The sequence below is a fragment of the Lissotriton helveticus genome, chromosome 3_1, assembly GCF_964261635.1.
Source record: "Lissotriton helveticus chromosome 3_1, aLisHel1.1, whole genome shotgun sequence".
In the NCBI taxonomy this organism is placed as follows: Eukaryota; Metazoa; Chordata; class Amphibia; order Caudata; family Salamandridae; genus Lissotriton; species Lissotriton helveticus.
Window position 1 is genome coordinate 990,829,393 of NC_136061.1, and position 21,342 is coordinate 990,850,734.

The 21,342-nt window shown below is 43.8% G+C and overlaps 1 protein-coding gene across 1 annotated transcript in view; it reads left to right on the forward strand.

Annotated features, from left to right (window-relative positions):
* The window catches only part of CERKL (CERK like autophagy regulator), a 514,456-nt gene that overhangs the window by 408,337 nt on the left and 84,777 nt on the right, over positions 1 to 21,342 (forward strand). The window contains exon 12 of the mRNA XM_078681475.1: positions 15,341 to 15,525. Coding sequence (XP_078537601.1) covers positions 15,341 to 15,525 — 185 coding nt within the window. The remainder of the gene's footprint in view (positions 1 to 15,340; positions 15,526 to 21,342) is intronic.

The following is a 21,342-nucleotide window of genomic DNA, read 5'->3' on the forward strand; positions in this document are numbered from 1 at the left end:
CAGACAGTGGGATAGTGTACAGTCGAGTGGTGTAGAGTGGAATAGCAAACATTGGAGTGGCGTACAGTGGAATAGTGTATGTTATGTTATGTTAATTTTATTTTTATAGCGCGCTGCTGCCCCAGCAAAGGGGCGTCCAGGCGCTCAGACAGGTACTATAACATAACACGCAGAAAAAATAGGAGGGAGCGGCTACTCAGAGACAGGAAACAAAAAAGTTTTAATAGCACGCCTGAAGGTGGACAGGTCATTCAGAGCTCGGATGTGCACCGGGAGCGAGTTCCACAGTCCCGCGGCAAGCACCCGGTAAGAGCGGCCACCCATTCTACTGAGTTTGAAACGGGGGCAGACCGCCAGATGCAAAGCCTCTGATCTTAAAGATCTTGGAGGAATGTAGGGAATGAGCAAGTTAACAAGAGCCGGCGGCGAGGAAAGTTTCATGATTCTAAAAGCCAGACAGAGCGCTTTAAACTTAATCCTCTGTCTGACCGGTAACCAGTGAAGGGCAGAGATAGTGCCGGAAACAGAGCAATGTCTGGGAAGTCCAACAATGGCCCGCGCCGCGGCGTTTTGTACCCTCTGAAGCCTGGATGCCTCAGCCTGATTAACCCCTAACATCAACGCACTTCCTTAGTCCAACCGAGATAAAACCGAGGCTTGAACCACGAGCTGCCGAGTGGGAGGGTCGAAGTATTTAAGAACCGGCCTTATGCCTCGCAAAATACCGTAACAAGTGGCTGCAACCTTTTTCGTATGACCTGTGAAAGTGAGCGCAGGATCCAGCCAGATCCCTAAGTTTTTCACTTCGGACGCTGGAATGGGAGTAATGCCCAGCTCTGGAGGCCACCACTGGTCTCCCCATAGCTCAGCATGTTTCCCTAAAACCAACACTTCAGTTTTAGTGGCATTCAATTGTAAACAATTGGTACGTAGCCAACTAGCTACTGCCACAAGTCCAGCTCGGAATCTGGGGGCCTCCACTTCCGGGTCTCCACTCAGTGTCACCGCCAGCTGCGTGTCGTCAGCATATGAGGTCATCGTCAAACCCCACTGTTTGACGACTGCTGCTAGCGGTTTCACATATAGGTTGAACAGAGTGGGGCTCCACGAGGAGCCCTGTGGGACCCCCAGATCCAAGGGATGAATGGTGGATTGGCAGGGTGGTATAGCCACTTTAAAGGTTCGATCTGAGAGGAAAGATCGAAACCACTGGAGAGCGGTTCCAGCTACTCCGGCTTCCTCAAGGCGCTGAATCAGTATACGGTGGGACACAGTATCGAAAGCAGCGCTCAGATCTAATAATAGGAGCGCTGCCGTATGTCCGGAGTCAAGCACCAGGCGTAAATGCTCGATAATATGGAGCAAAGCGGTCTCGGTACTGTGTCCTGGCCGGAAGCCATTTTGGCTAGAGTCCAATATCTGATTACGGGCAAGGTGATCAGACAAGATAGAATTAACGTGGGCTTCGGTGACTTTAGCAGTCCAAGGCAGAAGAGATATAGGGCGGTAGTTCTCAGGCAAGAGAGGGTCTGAATTTGCCTTTTTCAAGACTGGGGTAACTACCGCCTGCTTCCATGAGGAGGGGACCGTCCCAGTTGACAGCGACAGGTTAATTAGAGTGAGTATTGGAACTCGACACAACGGGGAAAGCGTACTGATAAGGGCTGGCTTCAGCGGGTCCAGAGGAGAACCTGATTTAATGCTGAGGCTAAGTTTGTTAAAAGCCTCCGTAGAAAGGTCAGGTAAAAAGGTCAAAGTCTCGTAACCCAAGGAATTAGGGTCAACTAACTCTGGATCCAGCCGACACAGGTCAAACCCCCGGTATATATTCTGCACTTTCTCCAGGAAAAAGGCTGCCAGGTTCTCGCAGTGGGAGTCGGTGCAGATCTCTACCGAAGTGGCTCTCTTATTCATAAGGTCTTTTAAGACCTTGAATATTAATTTGGAGGGATTGGTGCTGGCTTGAAACTCCTGAGCATAGAATGCGGCCCGAGTTCTGCATATTGCCCTATGATAGGTCTTGAGTTTGGCAAAGTACAAGGTTTTCAAGACGGGATCGTAGGATCTTCTCCAGTCCCTCTCCGCTTTCCGGCAAGTTTTTTTAAGCTCGGCAAGGGAGTCATTATACCACGGGCTCGGTACCTTAGAATGACCTTTCGACCAGCGCATGGGTATAAGGGAATCAAGAGCGTCTGAAATCCATGTGCAAAACAGTTGGTAGCCATGATCCACATTCAAAAAAGGGCTCAGGGGTTTCTGCCCAATAGCCTGTAAAACTCCTCAAGTTTAAGCTTATGCCAGTGTCTTTTAAGGATTAGTCTATCCACAGGTTTAAATGGCTTGTCGTGAATAAGACAAAAGACTTCCACCAGCAAATGATCAGTCCATCCCACCGACAGCGGGTCAGACACCTTCACCCTCTCAAGCGTGGAAAAAAAGGGATCGAGAATATGTTCCCCAGTATGGGTGGGAAGTGCAACTAGCTGGACAAGTTGAAGTGCTTCAAGATCCGCGAGTAAGGTGTTAATGGCTATGGACGACCTGTAGTCAAAATGAATGTTGAGGTCACCCATGATGTTAAAATTCGCACACCCGGGCGCTAAAGAGCTTACAATATCGGCAAGAGCGGACCTGAAGACTGTATCATTGCCTGGTGGGCGGTAGATGAGAATGCCACTAAACGTAAAATGATGGCTGAAGGCTACTTTAAAGAGGGCACTTTCACAAGCAGGCAGCCCAAGAGCTTTCCATTCAGCAGGAAAGCAAGATTTTACTGCCATGGCAATGCCACCTCCTCTCGTAGTCCGATTCAGAGTGAAGATCGTGTATTCCGATGGGAAGGTAAGATTCAAGATGGCGACATCCGAATCCTGAAGCCAGGTTTCGGTAAGGAGAAAAAGATCAGGGACATCTTTTTCAATGAGGTCATGTATAAACTGGTGATGTTTAACCAGTGACCTCACGTTCAAATTCCAGATCCGGAGCCCCCGGTCCGAGGTAAGATTACGCTTGGTCGGGGTAATATCTTCCAAAGAGCGGATTTTAGTCGGGCTATCTAGAGACCAACCATTACAGGTACAGACGTATGGGCCAGATAGGGGGTCCACAGGGTCGCATGAGCAGACCTCAGCCCTATTCCCAATGGTTAGCAAATCTGCCCGAGAGTAATGGAGCATTGCTGGAGCATGCATGATGAAATAGCAGCTAATGATCAGAGCCGCGCTTCCTCGTCGCTGACGGGCGCAGACGGGCAGGACTCTGGCACGACTCCGTCTAAGCGAGGGCGCCCCTCCTGCGCGTCCCGCTGCGCGGGAGAGGAAAGCTTTAAATAGGCGATCCAAGCCCAGCGCGAGCGCAAGGACGCTCCAAGATGGCGCCCGTCGATGGAGTTAGGAGCCCAAAGCAAGATGGCGCCTACACAGGACCACCCCCGGGACCCGGACTCGCCAAAATGGCGATGATTTAACCTTTTATCTGCAGTAAGAGGGAGGGGAACGAAGCCCAGCCTAATCCCACTTAAAAGCAGGGAAAAAGTGAAATAATAAGAAGAAATAAAATACAAAATCAGGGCGAGTTAAAATACACGAGCGCCGGCAACAGCGCGTGCGCAGCAGTGCCAGTACCTGTCAAGGCTGCAGTAAAGGTGAGTCCGCCTTAAATAGGCGATGCAAGCCCAGCGCGAGGACGCTCCAAGATGGCGCCCGTCGATGGAGTTAGGAGCCCAAAGCAAGATGGCGCCTACACAGGACCACCCCCGGGACCCGGACTCGCCAAAACGGCGATGATTTAACCTTTTATATGCAGTAAGAGGGAGGGGAACGAAGCCCAGCCTAATCCCACTTAAAAGCAGGGAAAAAGTGAAATAATAAGAAGAAATAAAATACAAAATCAGGGCGAGTTAAAATACACGAGCGCCGGCAACAGCGCGTGCGCAGCAGTGCCAGTACCTGTCAAGGCTGCAGTAAAGGTGAGTCCGCCTTAAATAGGCGATCCAAGCCCAGCGCGAGCGCGAGGACGCTCCAAGATGGCGCCCGTCGATGGAGTTAGGAGCCCAAAGCAAGATGGCGCCTACACAGGACCACTCCCGGGACCCGGACTCGCCAAAACGGCGATGATTTAACCTTTTATATGCAGTAAGAGGGAGGGGAACGAAGACCAGCCTAATCCCACTTAAAAGCAGGGAAAAAGTGAAATAATAATAAGAAATAAAATACAAAATCAGGGCGAGTTAAAATACACGAGCGCCGGCAACAGCGCGTGTGCAGCAGTGCCAGTACCTGTATATTGAAGTAACGTAGACTGAAGTGGTGTAGAATAGCTTACAGTGGAGTGGTGTAAAATGGAGTGGCGTACACTGGAATAATGCACAGTGAAACCACATTCAGTAAAGTACTGTAGAGTGGTGTGACGTACAGTTTAGTGGCATACAGTATAGTGGCATACAGTGAAGTGGTGTACAATGGAATATCATAGAGTTCAGTGGCATAGAGTGGAGTTGCATATAATGGAATAGCATACAGTGTGGTAGCATAGCGTATACTGGAGTGGCGTACAGTGGGATATCGCACAGTTGAGTTGTGTACAGTGATGTGGCATACAGTGATGTGGTGTACAGTGGAGTGTCATGCAGTGGAGTGGTGTGGCTCACAGTGGAGTGGCATATAGTGGAATAGCATACAGTGGAGTGACGTAGACTAGAGTGCCATAAAATAGAATAGAGTGGAGTGGGATATAGTAGAGTTTCAACCAGTGCAGTGACATAGAGTGGACTAGCGCAGAATGGAGTGTTGTAGAGTTGGGTAGAGTATAGTGGCATACAGTGGAATAGTGTAGAGTGGATTAGTATGGAGTGAAGTATAATGGAGTGGCGTAGATTGGAGTGGCGTAGAGTGTAATAGCATAGAATAGAATAGAATTACATAGAGTGTAGTGGCGTAGAGTGGAGGTACATAAAATGAAAGAGCATGGAGTAGCAGGCTTATAGTGGAGTGGCTTTCAGTAGAGTTTCGTACAGTGGATTGCAGAGACTTAAGTGGGGTAGAATGCAGTGGCATAGAGTAGAATAATGCAGAGTGGGGTATAGTGTAGCTGTGTATTGTGGAATAGCGCAGAGTGTTTTTAGAGTGGATTGGAGCGGAGTATAATGGAGTGGCATAGAGTGGAGTGGTGTAGAGTACAGTGGTTTAGAGTGTAGTAGCATACAGTGGAGGTGCGTAGAGTGTAATGGCATACAGTGGAATAGTATAGCGTTTAGTGGCGATACATACATTGGAAGAGCATAGAATGGAGTGCTGTAGAGTCCAGGCTCATGGTGGATTGGCGTACACTGGAGTCGCATACACATGTAGTGTTACACTTTGAAGTCTCAAAATATTTAGTTATATATTGTGCAGTGGTATACCGTGGCCACTTTGCATTATGCTGTAGTACAAAGTGATGACAAGGCATTTTATGCTTGGTTAATGGCTGTCTTTACAAAATGTAGAAGGTAGACATGTCGTTTTCCGCACACTTTGGCTGTGCTGTGGAACAGGGCCTTAGATATAGGCAAGTAGTACACTACCTATTGCCATTTTATTAAAGTGGTAATAGGTAGGTAAATGTATTTATATTTTTCTGTATATTTTTTAAAACGTTTATGGTGAACCACACTAGCACCTACAAAATACTGCAGTAGTTACTGGGGAGAAAAATATACAGACATTTTTAAAATACACTGTAGGACGCTAATTAAGAAATATTGTGTAGTACAGTGTATTTATAATTCTTTAAGTAATGTCATTTTTTTTATATATTCAAGTAGAGCAGTAACTTGAAGGTATTGGAGCGGCACTCTATAGACTTTTTAGTAAAAATTAGATATGTAAAAAAAAAAAAAGACCCTGTAGTACACTATTTGTGTGAACATTAGTGTAGTACAGCGTATTTTTCATTGTGTAACTTTAAAAAAAAACTTTTTAATTATTTCGTTATTTTTTTTATATATACATATATTAAATATATAGAATACTTTAAATAATTTTCCCTACCTATTACTACTTTAATGAATTGGTAATAGGTAGGGAAGATCTAAAACCTAATGCTTACCTACATCTCAGGCCCTACCCTAGAACACAGCCAAAGTGTTCTTAAAACAACATGGCTGCCTTTAACATTTTGTAAAGACGGTCATTATGCAATTACATAATGCCTTGTCAGGGAAACAGCGTTTACAACACTGTATCCACAGTGCAGTGCTATTACAACGCAGTCGTTACAATGACCGTATTGTTAGTACATAATACCTTTACATCGCAAGTCATTAGGGGGCGCAAAGGTATTGGATATAAAATCCAACACCTTCCCTGCTGTTGCGCAAACTGGAGTAGGAATAGTAAATAATACTATTCCTAAGTCCAACGCGCCACCTACAGCAAGTTGTTGTAAAGACTTGCGCTGTAAAAGTATTGCGTACTAACAACGCGGTCATTGTAACAACTGCGTTGTAATAGCATGCGCTGTATTAGCATACATTGTAACATGCTATATTCGCCTTGTCATCACTATGTACTGTGGTACTTTTGCAAAATACTGCAAAATGTCACGATACTACCACAGTCACATATATCACTAAGTTTAAATGCCTTATAACTTTAAAAATGCTTACCCTAATTTCCTCTACTACCAAAAAGGATCAGCTGCACACTATAATCTCTAATACTGCCATATTCCATGGATATCTGACTTCCTGTGTGGCTGCTATGCGCGAGTACAAAGTCAATAGAAAATGCTTGGGGAAAATCCTTTTGGAGCCCCTCCCCCGTGTTTCTTTGCACCCTCTTAAACCAAAATTTTGCACCATCCGCCAATGGAGGAAAAACTATATGTCCACAAAGTTTCGGGGGGATTCGTCAAACAGGCGCAAATGTATTAACAGGCAAACATCTAAAGAAATTCCTATTTCTAGAAATCCTAAGTAGAATTACAGAGTGGCTGCTGTCACTCTGTAATATAAACACACATACTGCCAGTCCTTATTTGGAGTCACTGAAATAAACCACCACTTGCTCCTCAAGTGCCATGCTGCGGTATTGGATTCAAGAATGTCCATTCCACAGTGGATCTGCAATGCCAGAGCTCTGCCACTCACCTTAGACTTCATAATGAAAGCATGAAAGGCCTAGACTAGTCTTTATATCCCCCCCCTCTTCAGCCCCCTGAAAATATGCCTACTAAAATTAATATGCCTCATTTTCTTTGAGCCCTAACCATGGCTGGAGAACAGCTCTAATAACTAGAACTCCAGAAACCAGCATTATGTACCGACAAATGGAGGGACAGGCTTGGGGCCCCAAGGCATTCCTAAATAGATTGAACACCTTACCACATACTTACATGCAACTGCCCCTCAGCCATTTTGGGTGCCTTTGGAACAATACATAGATATAACATTAGGATGTTTTGCTTTGGTACTGTGTAGCCCAACACATTTAGTGTCTCTAGTTGCTAGCTTCACATCATTGGTACCAAGCGGTTCATGGTGTTTGGTGACCCATGTGTTAATTTCATTCCCTCGACTCTACCGTAATGTAAAGTAAAAGAAAATGGATCAAGCATGGATTTTCGGATTTCCTCATATTAATTATGCTGAGATAATTCTTTATTTTATGAAGGTCCCTTTTTGGGAATGGTATCATTTTGCATGAGCTGGACAATAACACATATGCGTTTTCTAGTTCTATTCTGAGCCATAAGAGATGAACAAAGGGTTCACCAATATACTGAACTGTTGTGCTTTAAATTGACTTTGCTGTCAAGAGATGTCTCGAAACTGCATTGTCAATGTAGTATCCAGTTTACCTGCAGCTCTCGTTAAGCCACTTAGTGAGCCCTATGTACTTGAGATATCGAAACCTGCCAGCAAAAGGTTTGCTGGTCATTCCTGAAACCATCTATCTTGGAGCTTCGGCGCAATTCTTCACAGGATACCAACCACAGGATCCACTCGTTAGTAGGAGACTATAGAGACTGAAATGAATAGAACTTTGATTCTCTTCTGCTTTCTAAGGGCCATGTAGGAAGTAAATCATCAGAGTCATTGTGTCTGTGGAGAATATGATCCGTGCCCTTTGCATGGCATGACTCATCTTCCCAGCACAACAATTACTCCAATGCACTGACTCTACCTGACAATAACTAGATTACCAGCATTATAGTCTGCAAACTACTTTAGTGCTGTCTTTCTGTTAGCGTGATGCTTTCTATCAGCTCAGCACTTCACAGCACAGGACACATTTCAGCTTCATCAGTTCCTGCATCCTGCTAACTGTGTTATAAATTCTTTTGAAGCTGCCTTTTTTTTATCCGATTGCTGCTATGTCAGAGTTTAGCAGATTGTGTTCTTTTGAATCTATTCTTTATAAAGGTAGTTTCTTTTTAGAATGCATGCAATGAAATGTATTTAAAACTGCACTCATGTATGTATTTTAATTTAAGACTACCACTATGCTCGTAAATAAATTTAGTCTGTATGCCCTGCTTGTGTTTCCTTCTACTTTGCTCTCAGTGCTCTTGTATGTTATGCTTATATAGATATTTAACTATTGTATTACTAATCGAATCTGTGTTGTGATATTTATCCATCTATCTTTGCAACCCTATTTTTCTACTTTTCTGTGTCTATCTACTTTTTTGTCTACCTGTCTATCTACATGTCTGCCTATCAACCTGCCTTTACATGTTTGTCACTGTATCTTTTACTGACTCCATCCATTTATACATGCAACTTCTACCGTTGCATCTGTTTTTTACAACTTCTATCTATCTTTCCATGTCTATCATTTTATCTTTCTTTGCAACTTTAGTATTCCATCTATTCCATCAACAAGCAACTGAGAACCCACCTCAAACTTCACCATCTTCTAGACAACACCCAATCAGGATTCAGACAGAACAACAGCACAGAAACAGCACTCATCGTGGCCACTGATGACATTCAGATCATCCTGGACCAATGAGAAAGAGTGGCCCTCATCCTGCTCTACCTCGCTGTGGCCTTTAACACCTTCATCAGAAGACTTCACAAAATTGGCATACAAAGTTTTGCCCATAAATGGATCTGTTCCTTGCTCACGGGCAGAACCCAAAGGGTCAGTCTGCCACCCTTCACATCAGAGAACAAGATATTGATATGCGGAGTCCCACAGGGATCATCCCTGAGTGCCAGCCTTTCAACATATACATGACACTGTTCGCCAACATCATATGATCACAAGACATCACCGTCCTCTCCTACGCCAATGCCACCAAACTCATTCTCTTTCCTGACGGATAAAATAACCATCCTAAACAACCTCAACATGATGTCTCAAGTCAATGCAGTGTGCACCTCCTGCTTCCACATCCTATGCATGCTGCAAAAAATCTTCAGATGGTTGCCTCAGAACACCAGACGTACTATCATGTAAGCACTCATCACAGCAGGCTGGACCACAGCAACACTCTCTCCAAACAACTCTTACGCAGACTCCATTCTATCCAGAACACTGCTGCAATAATTATACTTGACCTTCCATGCCGCACCCACATCACTCCGCACCTCAGGAAGCTTTACTGGCTCCCCATTTACAAGTGCAGCTAATTCAAACTTCTCACACACACATACATACAAAGCACTACATAACACAGGACCAAAATACCTGAAAAGCCACATACACTTTCACCAATCCACCAGACATCTATGCTCTGCCACACTCGCACACATTCCCGTATCCACAAAACCAAACTGGAGGTCGCTCATTCTACTACATCGCAACCACGACATTGGAACGACCTCCCTCAAGACATCAGAGCCTCCTCCTCACTTCTTGAATTCTGCAAAAAGCTAAAGATCTGGCTGTTCGTATGAGCACCTTGGGGACCACAAACTTACACACCTGCCCAAGCGCCTTGCTAACCTCTCGGGTGATAAGTGGGCTATACAAATCAATATAACATTACATCTGTGTTTTCAACCTTAGCTATCAATCTTCCTCTCTGTGTGTCTATCTACTGGTCCACCTGTGTATCTATCTACATGTCTGTCTACCTGTCTGTATGTCTATCTATCTATCTATCTATCTATCTATCTATCTATCTATCTATCTATCTAACTTTGTAAGTCATCCACATGTTTCTTTCACGCGCAGCCCCTTTAGCTGTTGTCTGACTTCACTAAGACTTAAAACATGGTTCCCTTTCACAAAGAGCACATCCACACACCAAGTAGTTCCCTTTAGTACTAGGGTCTACTATTGCAATGTGTGCCTTTTGAGTAAAAAAAGAAATAGTTTTTCCTTTGCTCAAAGATTTTTAGATTGATCAGGGCCGGGCAGCATCCCCAGCAATAACGTTTTGCAACAACCATGAGAGAACAAAACAAGAATTGCCAAAGTCATAAGGATGGCGAACAAAGCCAGACCTCCTGGCTTTGTCAATGCTTGTTTCTCTTGATGACAATTTCAGAGAGCTCTTCCTAACAAGAGATTTGTTTTCTCATGAAGAGGTATGAATTCCATGGGCTCCTAAAAGTACTTCTTAACTTTTTATTGCACTTAATTGTGGTTCGCATGGTGCTCCTAGTGTCTTGTACTTTGTTTGCTCTAAGGATTTTTTAGACTTGCTCAACTATGTCTCCAACCCAAGGTGCCCATTGGAGGCTCATACTAGAGCTCGCACCAAGTTCTCTTGGCCCTTCTGGGCTTTTTCATGCACTTTTCAAATTGAGGTGTTCCTCGGGTGAGGTTATGGTCCGGTTTCCTACCAAAGGCATTTCAGGGTGATTTAGTCAGAGACTGCATCATTGGGCTTTTCAAACTGTGATGATGCCCCTCCGATAAATAGCTGCTCACAGCTCTTTTCTGTCCTTTTACTTTTTATGTGAATAATAGAAGGGTAAACCTCCGGAACCTCTCCTTTGTTCCGAGATAAACTGGGAAGAGTGTAAAATGACAACACACAATGGTGCAAAAAAATCACAGACCTCTCTGATAGACACTCTGAAGCAGGTTAAATCTGTAAAAGTACTGTCTGTAGTCACCCTCATTAAACCCGGAAGTGGTGTGGGGCCCTTTTGAAATGGGAATCTCAAGATTATGGACTACTGTTCTCAAAACGAACAATATATATCCGGTGGTAGATGTGTTGCTTTAGAGAGGTGGCAGGTAATTAAAACGCAGAACCCTGGTGAAACTACCGAATCCAGATATTGCACCATGTGGTATCGGAGGAGCCGCATTGATGGATACTCTCAAGGAAGGCAGTACTGAACCAGGGCCTGAGCAGGAGCACAAGTTCAGAGAATCCGGCCATATCCATGCTCTTGAACCAGAATGGATCTGTTCCATACCTCCATCTTTTTCATGTACAAGGAGGTCCTGGGTAAAGATTAGGAGGAGAAGGTAATTTCTTGCGGCCAAAAGTCTAGGAGGCACAGATCAGTGACCACGACAGGGAACTAAACAAGCATTTGCAATGCAATAGGTCATGCATTTGTGAGAGTTTGAGTTATTAGCATTGGATTTTATTTCTCTGTTTGGAAAATGAACACATAAATAAATGGCATTGTCATTTACAATGTCAATAGGTCAAACTCATGTAAATGCGAGACCTATTTCACGTCATAGTAGGGGCCGCCATTGTCCCCGGCTGTTTGGAAAGTGAAAGCGCATATGGTGCGCTGAATGTTGCAAGTAAGTATTTCTTGCCTGCAGTAGGAGACACTCATTAAAGAAAATAGTGCTTACAGACTAAATAAGACATACCGTGTAACAACAGAAGTAAAAGGGCCAGTCCTCATGGGAGGTTACAAATGAAGAGAAGGTGGTACTAAGGAGGGACTAACAAGCCTATTAATGAATCAGAAGCCAGCATTCACAAAGGACAATGACGCAATCAATGAAAAATATGGGTGGAGAGTGAGTGGGCGGAGCTTCAAGTCCAACGTTGAATACAGCATGCCTCGCCAAGCAACGCATGCGATGCCCAGGCTCGACCTAAACATCGTACTCCGCCCAAGAAAGGTTCCAGAAGTAATGAAATAGTGAGTTAAACATGAACAAATGGAATGCTTAGGACTTTCGGCTGAACATTAAAAAAACACACATGGTTGTAAAGAATGGACTTATGTGGCAGACTGGCAGTGACACTCCCTCCAGCCATATCCTTTCTTGCAACCATTGAGGTCTATCGAACATCAGTGATCACCCTGCCAATTGGGCTGAACTGTATCCTATGTGAGCAACACTATTAAATACTTTAGATGAACACTGCAACAGCTAGTAATTCTGAATATTGACAAACACTCCTATTTATTGGCTGGTCCCTGTCATATGATGACAGTGCCCTGGCATATAATATCATCAAATCTGCTGGCGTGTCATTTTGTGTAACAGACATTTTGATCTGTTAAGTGAGATTGCAACCTCAGTGAGGGCTGTGTCCTCGCACAGTAGTTACATCTATTATTGTTACTCCTGGCCACTGTTCCCTGTAACATGCGTGCATGTGCAGGAGCGCACCTATCTCTCCTCAAGCGCGCAGTGTGGTGTTTGAAGCGCGCACAGGTAAGTTCAGCAGCAAGTGCCTCCTGCACTTGCTGCATTTCTTTTGTTAAAAAGGCAGATTGTGTGCCCTTGTCAAAGTATTCATGTTAATCACAGCGACCATCATGCGCTGCAATTAACACGATTACTTTAACAAAGGCATTCAATATTCCCGGGAGCCGCGCCCTTTTAACAAATGACAAACAGGCAGCAAGTTTAAAAGCACCTCATGTGCTTTCAGGGGTTTCTGAAAGCACACGTGTGCTTGTTGACTTTCTGCATTTCTTTTGGTACTAGAGTGCACACAATCTGGTCCGCTCTGTAACAAAAAGAAATGCAGCAAGTCTACAAGCACACGTATGCTTGTAGAATCGCTGCACGCTGCAGCTTCAAGAAACACCGGCCTGCAAGGGTGTGCAAACGAAGAAACTTTAGCCGGAGATGTTGAAGGCTGAACATAATTTCACAAAAATGGAATGTGACCCTTATTAATTGCTGGTGAACTTACAATTAACATTAAACATGACAATGATGGTGTCACACTTTACCTCCAGTGACTAACCATCACTGATGAGACCATGCACGCAGAAATCACGGCTCCAATCTCATGCGTGAACAGCTGTTACGGTTCTTGCTTTTTATTTTTCTGCTTGTAATGTTATTTTTGCCTGTGTTAATGCTGGCCTGCACATAGGAGTATCCGAAGCAAAAAAAGAAAAAGCCAAGACTGCATTCACAACTCACAAATGACATGGAATATTAACATCAACAACTACTCCCCTGCTTACATCACTGACTACATAGTAGACAAAAGGTGGATTTGGGATCAGGACCTTCAGCCAGTGCTTGCCTCCTTTAGCACAGTGCTCAAAATGCAGGTCACTGTGCCTCAGTGCACTCTCTCAATGCAATCTTCCTAGGTAAGGAGTGGTGGTGCCTTCAAGGCACGAGCAATAAGGGGCAGCCCCAACAAGTGAGGGTCAACATCACTGTTCCCTGTAAGGTGCCCGCCTGCGCACAATCTGGCCCTCTCTGTTACAAAAAGAAATGCTGCAAGTCTACTAGCACACGTGTGCTTTCAGAATCACTGCATGCTGCAGCTCCAAGAAACACCGCCCTGCAGGGGTGTTGCAACCGAGATGCTAGCACCGTCCAAAAAAAGCATCTGCAGATCCGTGGGACAGTGGCCAGGGCCAGATGGGTGGTGCGGAGATGTCTGGTCAGTGTGTAAAAGGAGAGGTGGTGGTTTAGGTATTTGGGTCATGGAGTGAGATCAGAGTTTCGTTTAGTGGAAGTTTTGACGCAACCAAAAGTAGCACAGTGGGTTAATATGCCTGATGCAAAGTACGTGTATCGTGCAGATCACAAAGTGCATATAGCGTAAAGCGGTCAGTGCTTTTGTCAGAGAGATCCTTGTGTTCCTTGCAGTGTATAAGTTAAAATCCTAATATACAACTGTGAGTTAATAACTGTCATCAAGGAGCTGCATGCAAACTGCCAAATATATTATTATTATAGCCTTATGCTTTTCCTCCCAGCCTTTCATTATTCTAACCTTGCCAAATAGGTTAATTTCTGTAAAAAAACAAAACTATTCTTAATATTAAATGTAACCACCAACTATGGTATTATGTTTAAAATTCTGAGTTTGCGCTTCTCCAGACCAAGCACTCTTAAACTATACTGTCCACCAGTATGAATGACATGTGACTCCTACACCTTGTATTCCTCTGTCTGATGTAACATTTACTGTACATTGATTTACACACATATGATTGTCTCTGTGCAATGTGTGTGTGATGTAAAGTGCTCTGACACCTTACACTGGTATGAGCAGCGCTATAAACCTAATTAAATGCATCTCAGAGAGTGTGGTAATGGAGACTTGAGGGGCACTGTTGAAGGGTAATAGTGAGGGAATCACTGGCAGAGGTGGTCATGGGGGTCGCCGACAAACGTTGTTGCACAGGCTGCCACCAGCGCTAAGGCCCTCCCTGTGCGGGGCATATTGTTTGCCTCTGAGAAAGTATTCATGTTAATTGCAGCACATGAATGGTGCTGCGATTAACATGGATACTCACACAATCTGTACTTGATAGTTGTCGCTGCACCCACACGCGCAGACAGGTTCTTCGCGCACATAGCTTTGGCTGCAGCGCACAGATGTTACACTGCCACACACAGAGGTAAAAAATTAGAGAGAACATTGCTCGTGGCACAGGTTTTATGGTGATTTTTTCCCCCCTGGTGGGCACTGCTCCTGGCATCAGTATATTTGCCTCATATGCAGTCACTGGTCTATATCAGACGCACAGTATTCTCACTGACACATGATTTGATGGTGTGGAGAAATAGCAGTTGTGCTCACTTTGGCAAGCTCATGTTCTTTAGTTCCTCTTCAAAACTGCTTATACAATATTTAGCAAATATATGCATATTGTCTTTAAAGTGATGACATTTACAGTTTGGCCTCAATTGTTGCATTCTTTCTTGATGGAGAAGTCCCTGCTCCAACCCCTCATTGAGAAGGACTGGCTCAGTGCAATGTGAAACAGGTCAAACCTCCTTGTGCTGTGCTCTTTTTTAATCTGAAGACGTCTCACTTGTCTGCTGCAAGGGAAGTACAGCGGGTTTATTGTAGACTTTAAATACCTTTGCCCTGCTGTTAAAATGCTGTTGGACGTTTTATCGGAGTAGAAACTATTTCGAAATGAGTGCGCTGATATTTAGTGCCGGTCGTATTTGGGAGTCATTTGAACACAATTCTGTCTTTTTTTCAGTTTGATTTTTCTTTTGTGGAAACCCACTCCGTTCAGGAAGTGAAGCTGTGTCCAAGCACGGAGGGTGCTCGCTGCGGAGATTATGAAGGAGGAAACAAGGATTTACATGCACTTTCCACAGAGGCAGTATTCCCTTGGAACGTGGACGGAGATTTAATGGAAGTGGCATCCGAGGTTCATGTTAGGTGAGCATTTCAATATTGTTCCTTCAGTTCAGTTTTTTTCAACCAACGCCTGCAAGTCTTATCCGATTTAAGAGAGCCTAAGAGCGCATTTAAAGGCTCTTTAGCTGTGAATCAAAAGATGAATATTCAGAACGGGGTAACCCTGTGTCCCTCAGAACCTGGGTAAGTATATATGTGAACAAAAATGGTTCTGTCGGGTAAGAACTGTTAATAATTGATGCTCTAAACACGTAGTAAGGAAATACAAATAAAAATAGACGGCCCGAAGAATGCTGGCCTTGTAGGTATGGATGGTTGAGTCACCACCTCTAAAGGTCAAGAAAGTCTTTGGCTTGTAGAAGAGGGAATTCGTTGCCACTGTTTGTGCGCGAAACTGATTCAAATGGGGGGGAGACGGGCCGAAGTACCGTCTTCCATCTGGCATGAGTCAGTTATTCTTCAGGCCGTCCTAGGGCTGTCATCTTAAGGCGACACCGCCCACCCCCGGCCCCATCCTGAGGAAGACCCGATGTGACCACCCACTGGGGCACCGCTAGGGTCGAAACGTCGACGTACATCTAAGCTCAGAGATTGCAGGACTCCTTCAGACTAAGGATAGGATTCACTGTATCATTAAACCTCTGACCTCCCAAACTGTACATATGCCAAATTGTACATATGCCTGCACTGTATATATTGTTCACATTTTTTAGCACAATAATCACGTGTCACTTCACTGGTCACCTATGTGTTAATTCCCTGTTGACAGCATCTATTTTTTCTTTGTTTACTTTGGATATCATTGAATGATGCGATTCGGATAAAAGTAACATTTGAAATTTATTTTCTCACTCTCAATCCTTTCGAACCTTTTCTAATGGATAATCTGTACAATAAGTAATAACAGTGAGTTACTTCCCTTGCAGTTATTGTGTAGAGGTTGCTTTGTGAATCAAAAGATGCCATTAGGATTTGGTTGAGTGGGGTCTCTCGGAATTTGGTTAGAGGGGGGTTTAGTTTGAATATATGTCAGCACCCAGGTGTGATTGCGCAATAGCTCAACCCGGTGTGTGAGCTTGGGTGGCGGTTCGCTTAAAGCCATGTGGTGCATGACTCACTCCCATATTTATTTATTTATTTATTTATATCTATAGATATATTTTATATATCTCTGCGCTATGGACGGGCTGAGTGAGAAGGGACCTAACAACTAAGGGTCGGAGGTAAACAGAAAGGTCTTAAGCTGTTTCCTGGAAGGGAGATGTTCTGTGCATTGTCTTAGTTGTGCAGGGAGCTTGTTCCAGTGGCAGGGACCCAAATAAGATATAGCCTTCCCACCTTGCCTGGCCCGTTTGATTCTAGGCACACATACATTTATCTGCCAGATAACTAGGGCCGGAGTTAGACAAGGCCTTGTGAATGATACAGTGCACCTTGAACTGTACGCGCTTCCGTATCGGGAGCCAATGGAGCTGGCAAAGCAGGGTCTGAGAGGCCGTCCTTGGTGAAGGGGAGGCTGTAGAAGGGAGACCTTAGACCCAGAGGGCAAGCCTACATGTGCTGAAGCATTGCTGGTCCAGGGGCATAATACAAAATGTGATAAGGGGCCCCTAAGTCTCCCTCAGGGCCGAACTTGTCGTAACGCCCGCCCGGGTAATTTCCCAGTGGGCAAGAAGGGTGGGGGCCGGTTGTGTTACTGGAGGCCTGTTTTTCAGCAGTGCTGCCCCCCTAAGACAAAAGCAGTAGCGGTGCTTCTCACTAGCACCCCAGCCCCCGCTACCGGGGCCCTTCCGAGCAGATTGCTAAGGCTGGTTGCTGTTCCCAGTCCGGCCATGGTATTTCATACTCACAGATATACATTGGCCCCAAGTTGAATAGGGGCTCCCCAGCGCTGTAGGGGCCTGCGTTACGTCCCTGCGCTGCTCACTTGTAATAAGATATGACAAATGATTAGTGGAATAATTTCCTTCTTACTTTCGCTTTCTGACTTCAGAATGCCTCTATTAAGAAACTAATCTAAGCACCTTAGCACAGAGATGAGAGTCTCACTTACTTATTACGTTACAACGCATACTGCAACCCAAATGTAGATCTAACATTCCATATGTGGAACGTGCATTCTAGTGATCCTACTGACAATTCGAGCTATTCTTTGTAAACATTGCAAGCTTGGTTATTTAAAATTCCTACTCCACATTAGGTCCCCTTTTCCAAGTTAGAACTTGCACAGTATACTAGCACTGTTTGATACCACAACATTTTACTTCCCAAACAAATGGATGTGGTACATAAAGGAAGGATGATGTATTTGTCTAGAGAAGAGTTGGGCATAATGGCTTCTTTTTTTGCCAAAAAAGGATACAGTTTTGTTTTTGAAGCTGGTAAAAGAATAAGGCCCAGCTCTAGGGTGGTGCGACCGGTGCCACCGCACCCGGTGCTGACTTCAGGAGGCGCCGTGTTTGTAATTTTTAAAACCACCTGCTGCCCGTTCCTTGCCGCCAGCAATTTCCCGATAAAAATGTCAAGATAACTCCAGTAATTAGTGTTCTTCCTGGTAAAAGATTGGAGTTTTGTCTTGTTGAGGTTTTGACTGTTCATAAAATAGCATAGAGAATTAATAAGCCTGCTGTAAAGAACGTGTACCCTGCAGATCACAAAGTGCATATAATGTAAAAAGGTTCCGTGGGTGACTGCTTTTCTAAGAGACATGCTTTTGTTACCTGCAGTTTATAAATTAAAATCCTAATATAAAACAGTGAATTATTATCTGTCATCAAAGAAATGCATGCATACTCTCAAACTTAGAGCATAGATGAATGTAGCAAAAAGGGTTTATTTGGGTGAAAATCTATTATTATTATTATCATTATTAAAGAGAACCGGCTATGGTGTTCCGTTTTCACTTTTGAGTTTGTGCTTCTCCAGACCAAGCACTCTTAAAATTTTCTGCCTACCAGTCTGGATGACATGTCACTCCTCCACCTTGTAGTGCTCTGGCTTATGTAACATTTCCTATATACTGATTTGCACACGTATGATTGTCTATGTGTAATGTGTGTGTGATGCAAAGTGCTCTGACACCATACACTAGTATGAGTGGCGCTATATAACGATGTAAATTCATCTGAAAAAGAGTGGTTATGGAGACTTGAGGGGCACTGTTAAAAGGTGGTGGTGAGGGAATCTGTGGTGGAAGTGGTGAACCGGGCGTTAAGAGCGCGAAACCCATCTCTAAAAAGAATGTTAACTTTTTTCACATGATCACTTATATTTTCCGCGGTTAGAAATCGATTAATCAAGATAGAAGTCCTGTGTTGGACAGTAATCATGCAAAATCTCTCCAGTACTAACACTGTTTACGCCCTGAATCACATTCACCATAACTTTTGCAGTCAGTAATGGGAGTTATGTGACCAAACGGTATTTGCACCCGGTTTTTCACTTTATTATCCATGCTGCATCGTTTTTAGCACACACAATTCCTCAAGTAGCTTCGGGTAGAAATTGCTGGAACAAGAAAATCTGGCTTGAATAATAATCGGACTCATATACTGGTAATGTGTGCAAGTGCAAAACTGGAATGAAAAAAATGTGTTTCTCTTTGCGCCACAAATTGAAAGAAAGCCTTCATTGTCTTAATCTATTATTAATTTCAACACCTGCCAGCCATAGATTTTTTTAAATATTGTGCGGTTTATCAGTTGTGTATTTCTGGTCTAGTAGCATCAACTCAGAGGAACTAGCAAGCTTGGTTTTCAGGGGGTTTAACACCCAGAAGTCAGACCAGTGTGTCGGTATCCCTTTCACGGGTTATCTACTATGCAAATAAAGAACTCTGTCGCATTAGTAAAAGTATGAAAACGCCTCGCTCCACGTATATTGAGGTTTCAAATGCACAATAAGGCACTCGTTATGTGTTGCCTGTTCTTCCTGATGCGTGAGTTAATCATGATACTTCCCTCTAGGGATTATAAGGTGTGCTGGAGCTCCCTTTTTTCCCCTCATTACTTGATCAGACTGATTGGTGGTACAGAGGTAAAACATTTCACTTCATCCCACGAACAGTGCAATGAATGCAGCATTTTATTGAGCAGTTTGTAGAACGGGGATAAGTTAGTAAGTCATTTATTTGTAGATTAATTAAAATCATAACAAATGTAAGCCACAAAACGGAATTAGACAGAGGTTATTACTAAAAAAAATAATTGTGAATAAAAAGTAGCTCATTGTTAAATGCGTCATGCTGTACCAAAAGGATGACCTCATACATTATAACCAATAAATAGTCCATTAAAGTGCACCGTGCCCAGATACTCCTGGCATCTGCAGGTGGATTTGTACCAACTTCTGCTTGAGAGGTCTCAAAAAATGTGCAGGCTAGGCGAAGGTAGGTGTGTTCAGAAGAGGTTAAGACACTGGAGCCTCTTGATTGATAAGGGCTATATATTGGGTGGTAATAGGATATATCCGCCTCGAAGAACTAACAAGTTCCAGTTACTTTATCTATAATGTCCGAGCCCGGGTTGGGGGGAAATTTATTGTCTAACATGGAAGAGTGTACTGTTAATAATTTATTCACTTGTAGTAGGAACTTAGCAGCCCAGCAAGAAATTTGGATTGATTCGCTATTAAGTAATGTCAGTAGTCCCCAGCGGCAGAATCTTAGCTTGGGAACCCGAAAAGTAGGGTGAAGTAATTTCTGTCTTAGTTGGTTAACTACGGGGCAAATGCACAGGAAACGTAATAGGCTTTCATTGAATTGGCTACATAAACGTCAAAGAGAGTTCAGCCATGTTTGTTTCCATGGCGGGACCTGATCTTTTGAAGCGAAAGCTCCTATTCGAACTATTGAAAATCGATGCTAGATGGTTTGAGAGATATGGCACATAAGATATGGTTGGGGCTATAAGATTGTAAGACTGCCCAGTCATGCATTTTTCCGTCCATTTCTGCTTTGTCAAGGGACCAAGATTTTAGCTTAGCTGCTTTGTTGGCGATTTTTCAAAATGCTGTAAAGCTGATATTTAGCTCCCAGGCCTCGTGAAAGGTTAAGATATATCAAAGCCTGACAGAGCACTGTTGGCCAGTCATTTTTATTAGTATGCTGGCTTTCCATTTCAGTCCAACACAAAGCGGCCAAAGATTCGGGTAGGGTAGCTCTCATCTTCCAGCACAGTTTAATTATAGCGGCCATCCTCACCGGGAGCTGGTGAGAAAGTCCGAATTCCAGACGCACTTGTGCTTGAGAAATGTGTTATGGTAGGTAAAAGATGCGTTTGCACAGGACGGACTGTGGAAGATTGAGAGTCGTTACAGCTTTGCCGTTAAAAAATTCTGAACCGTAGGTAGGAATTTCGCTCAGATGATTTGCAGTAAGTATGACTGAGACGAGCTCCGCATCTTTTTTTTTTTTTATTAGATTGAAAGCGAAGAATAGCTTATTAGCTAGGGCCCTTCGTTGTGCAAGATGCTTTTTGAAATTGAATCTGGAGTCACTTTCCACCCCTAGATATTCATAGGTGCTGAACTGTTTGATCTTGTTCCCAGCAACTTTCCAATAAAATTTTATATTTTGCGGTCTATTTTTTGGCAGAAAACAGTTGACTTTAGTTTTGCTGTGGTTTAGCTTCAGGCCTGAAGATTCAGTAATACTATGGAGAGCAGTTATTTGGCACTGCAGGCCAATGGGAGTCTGGCTGCATAAAACAATGTCATCTGCGTATTACAAACTGCGCCCTGGTCTGTTTGCGAGTTTTGGTGGATCACTCGAAACTTTTGATAGCAGGGCTTCCAAGACTTCCAAGGGGCAAGGACACATCCTTGTTTTAGGCCTATATA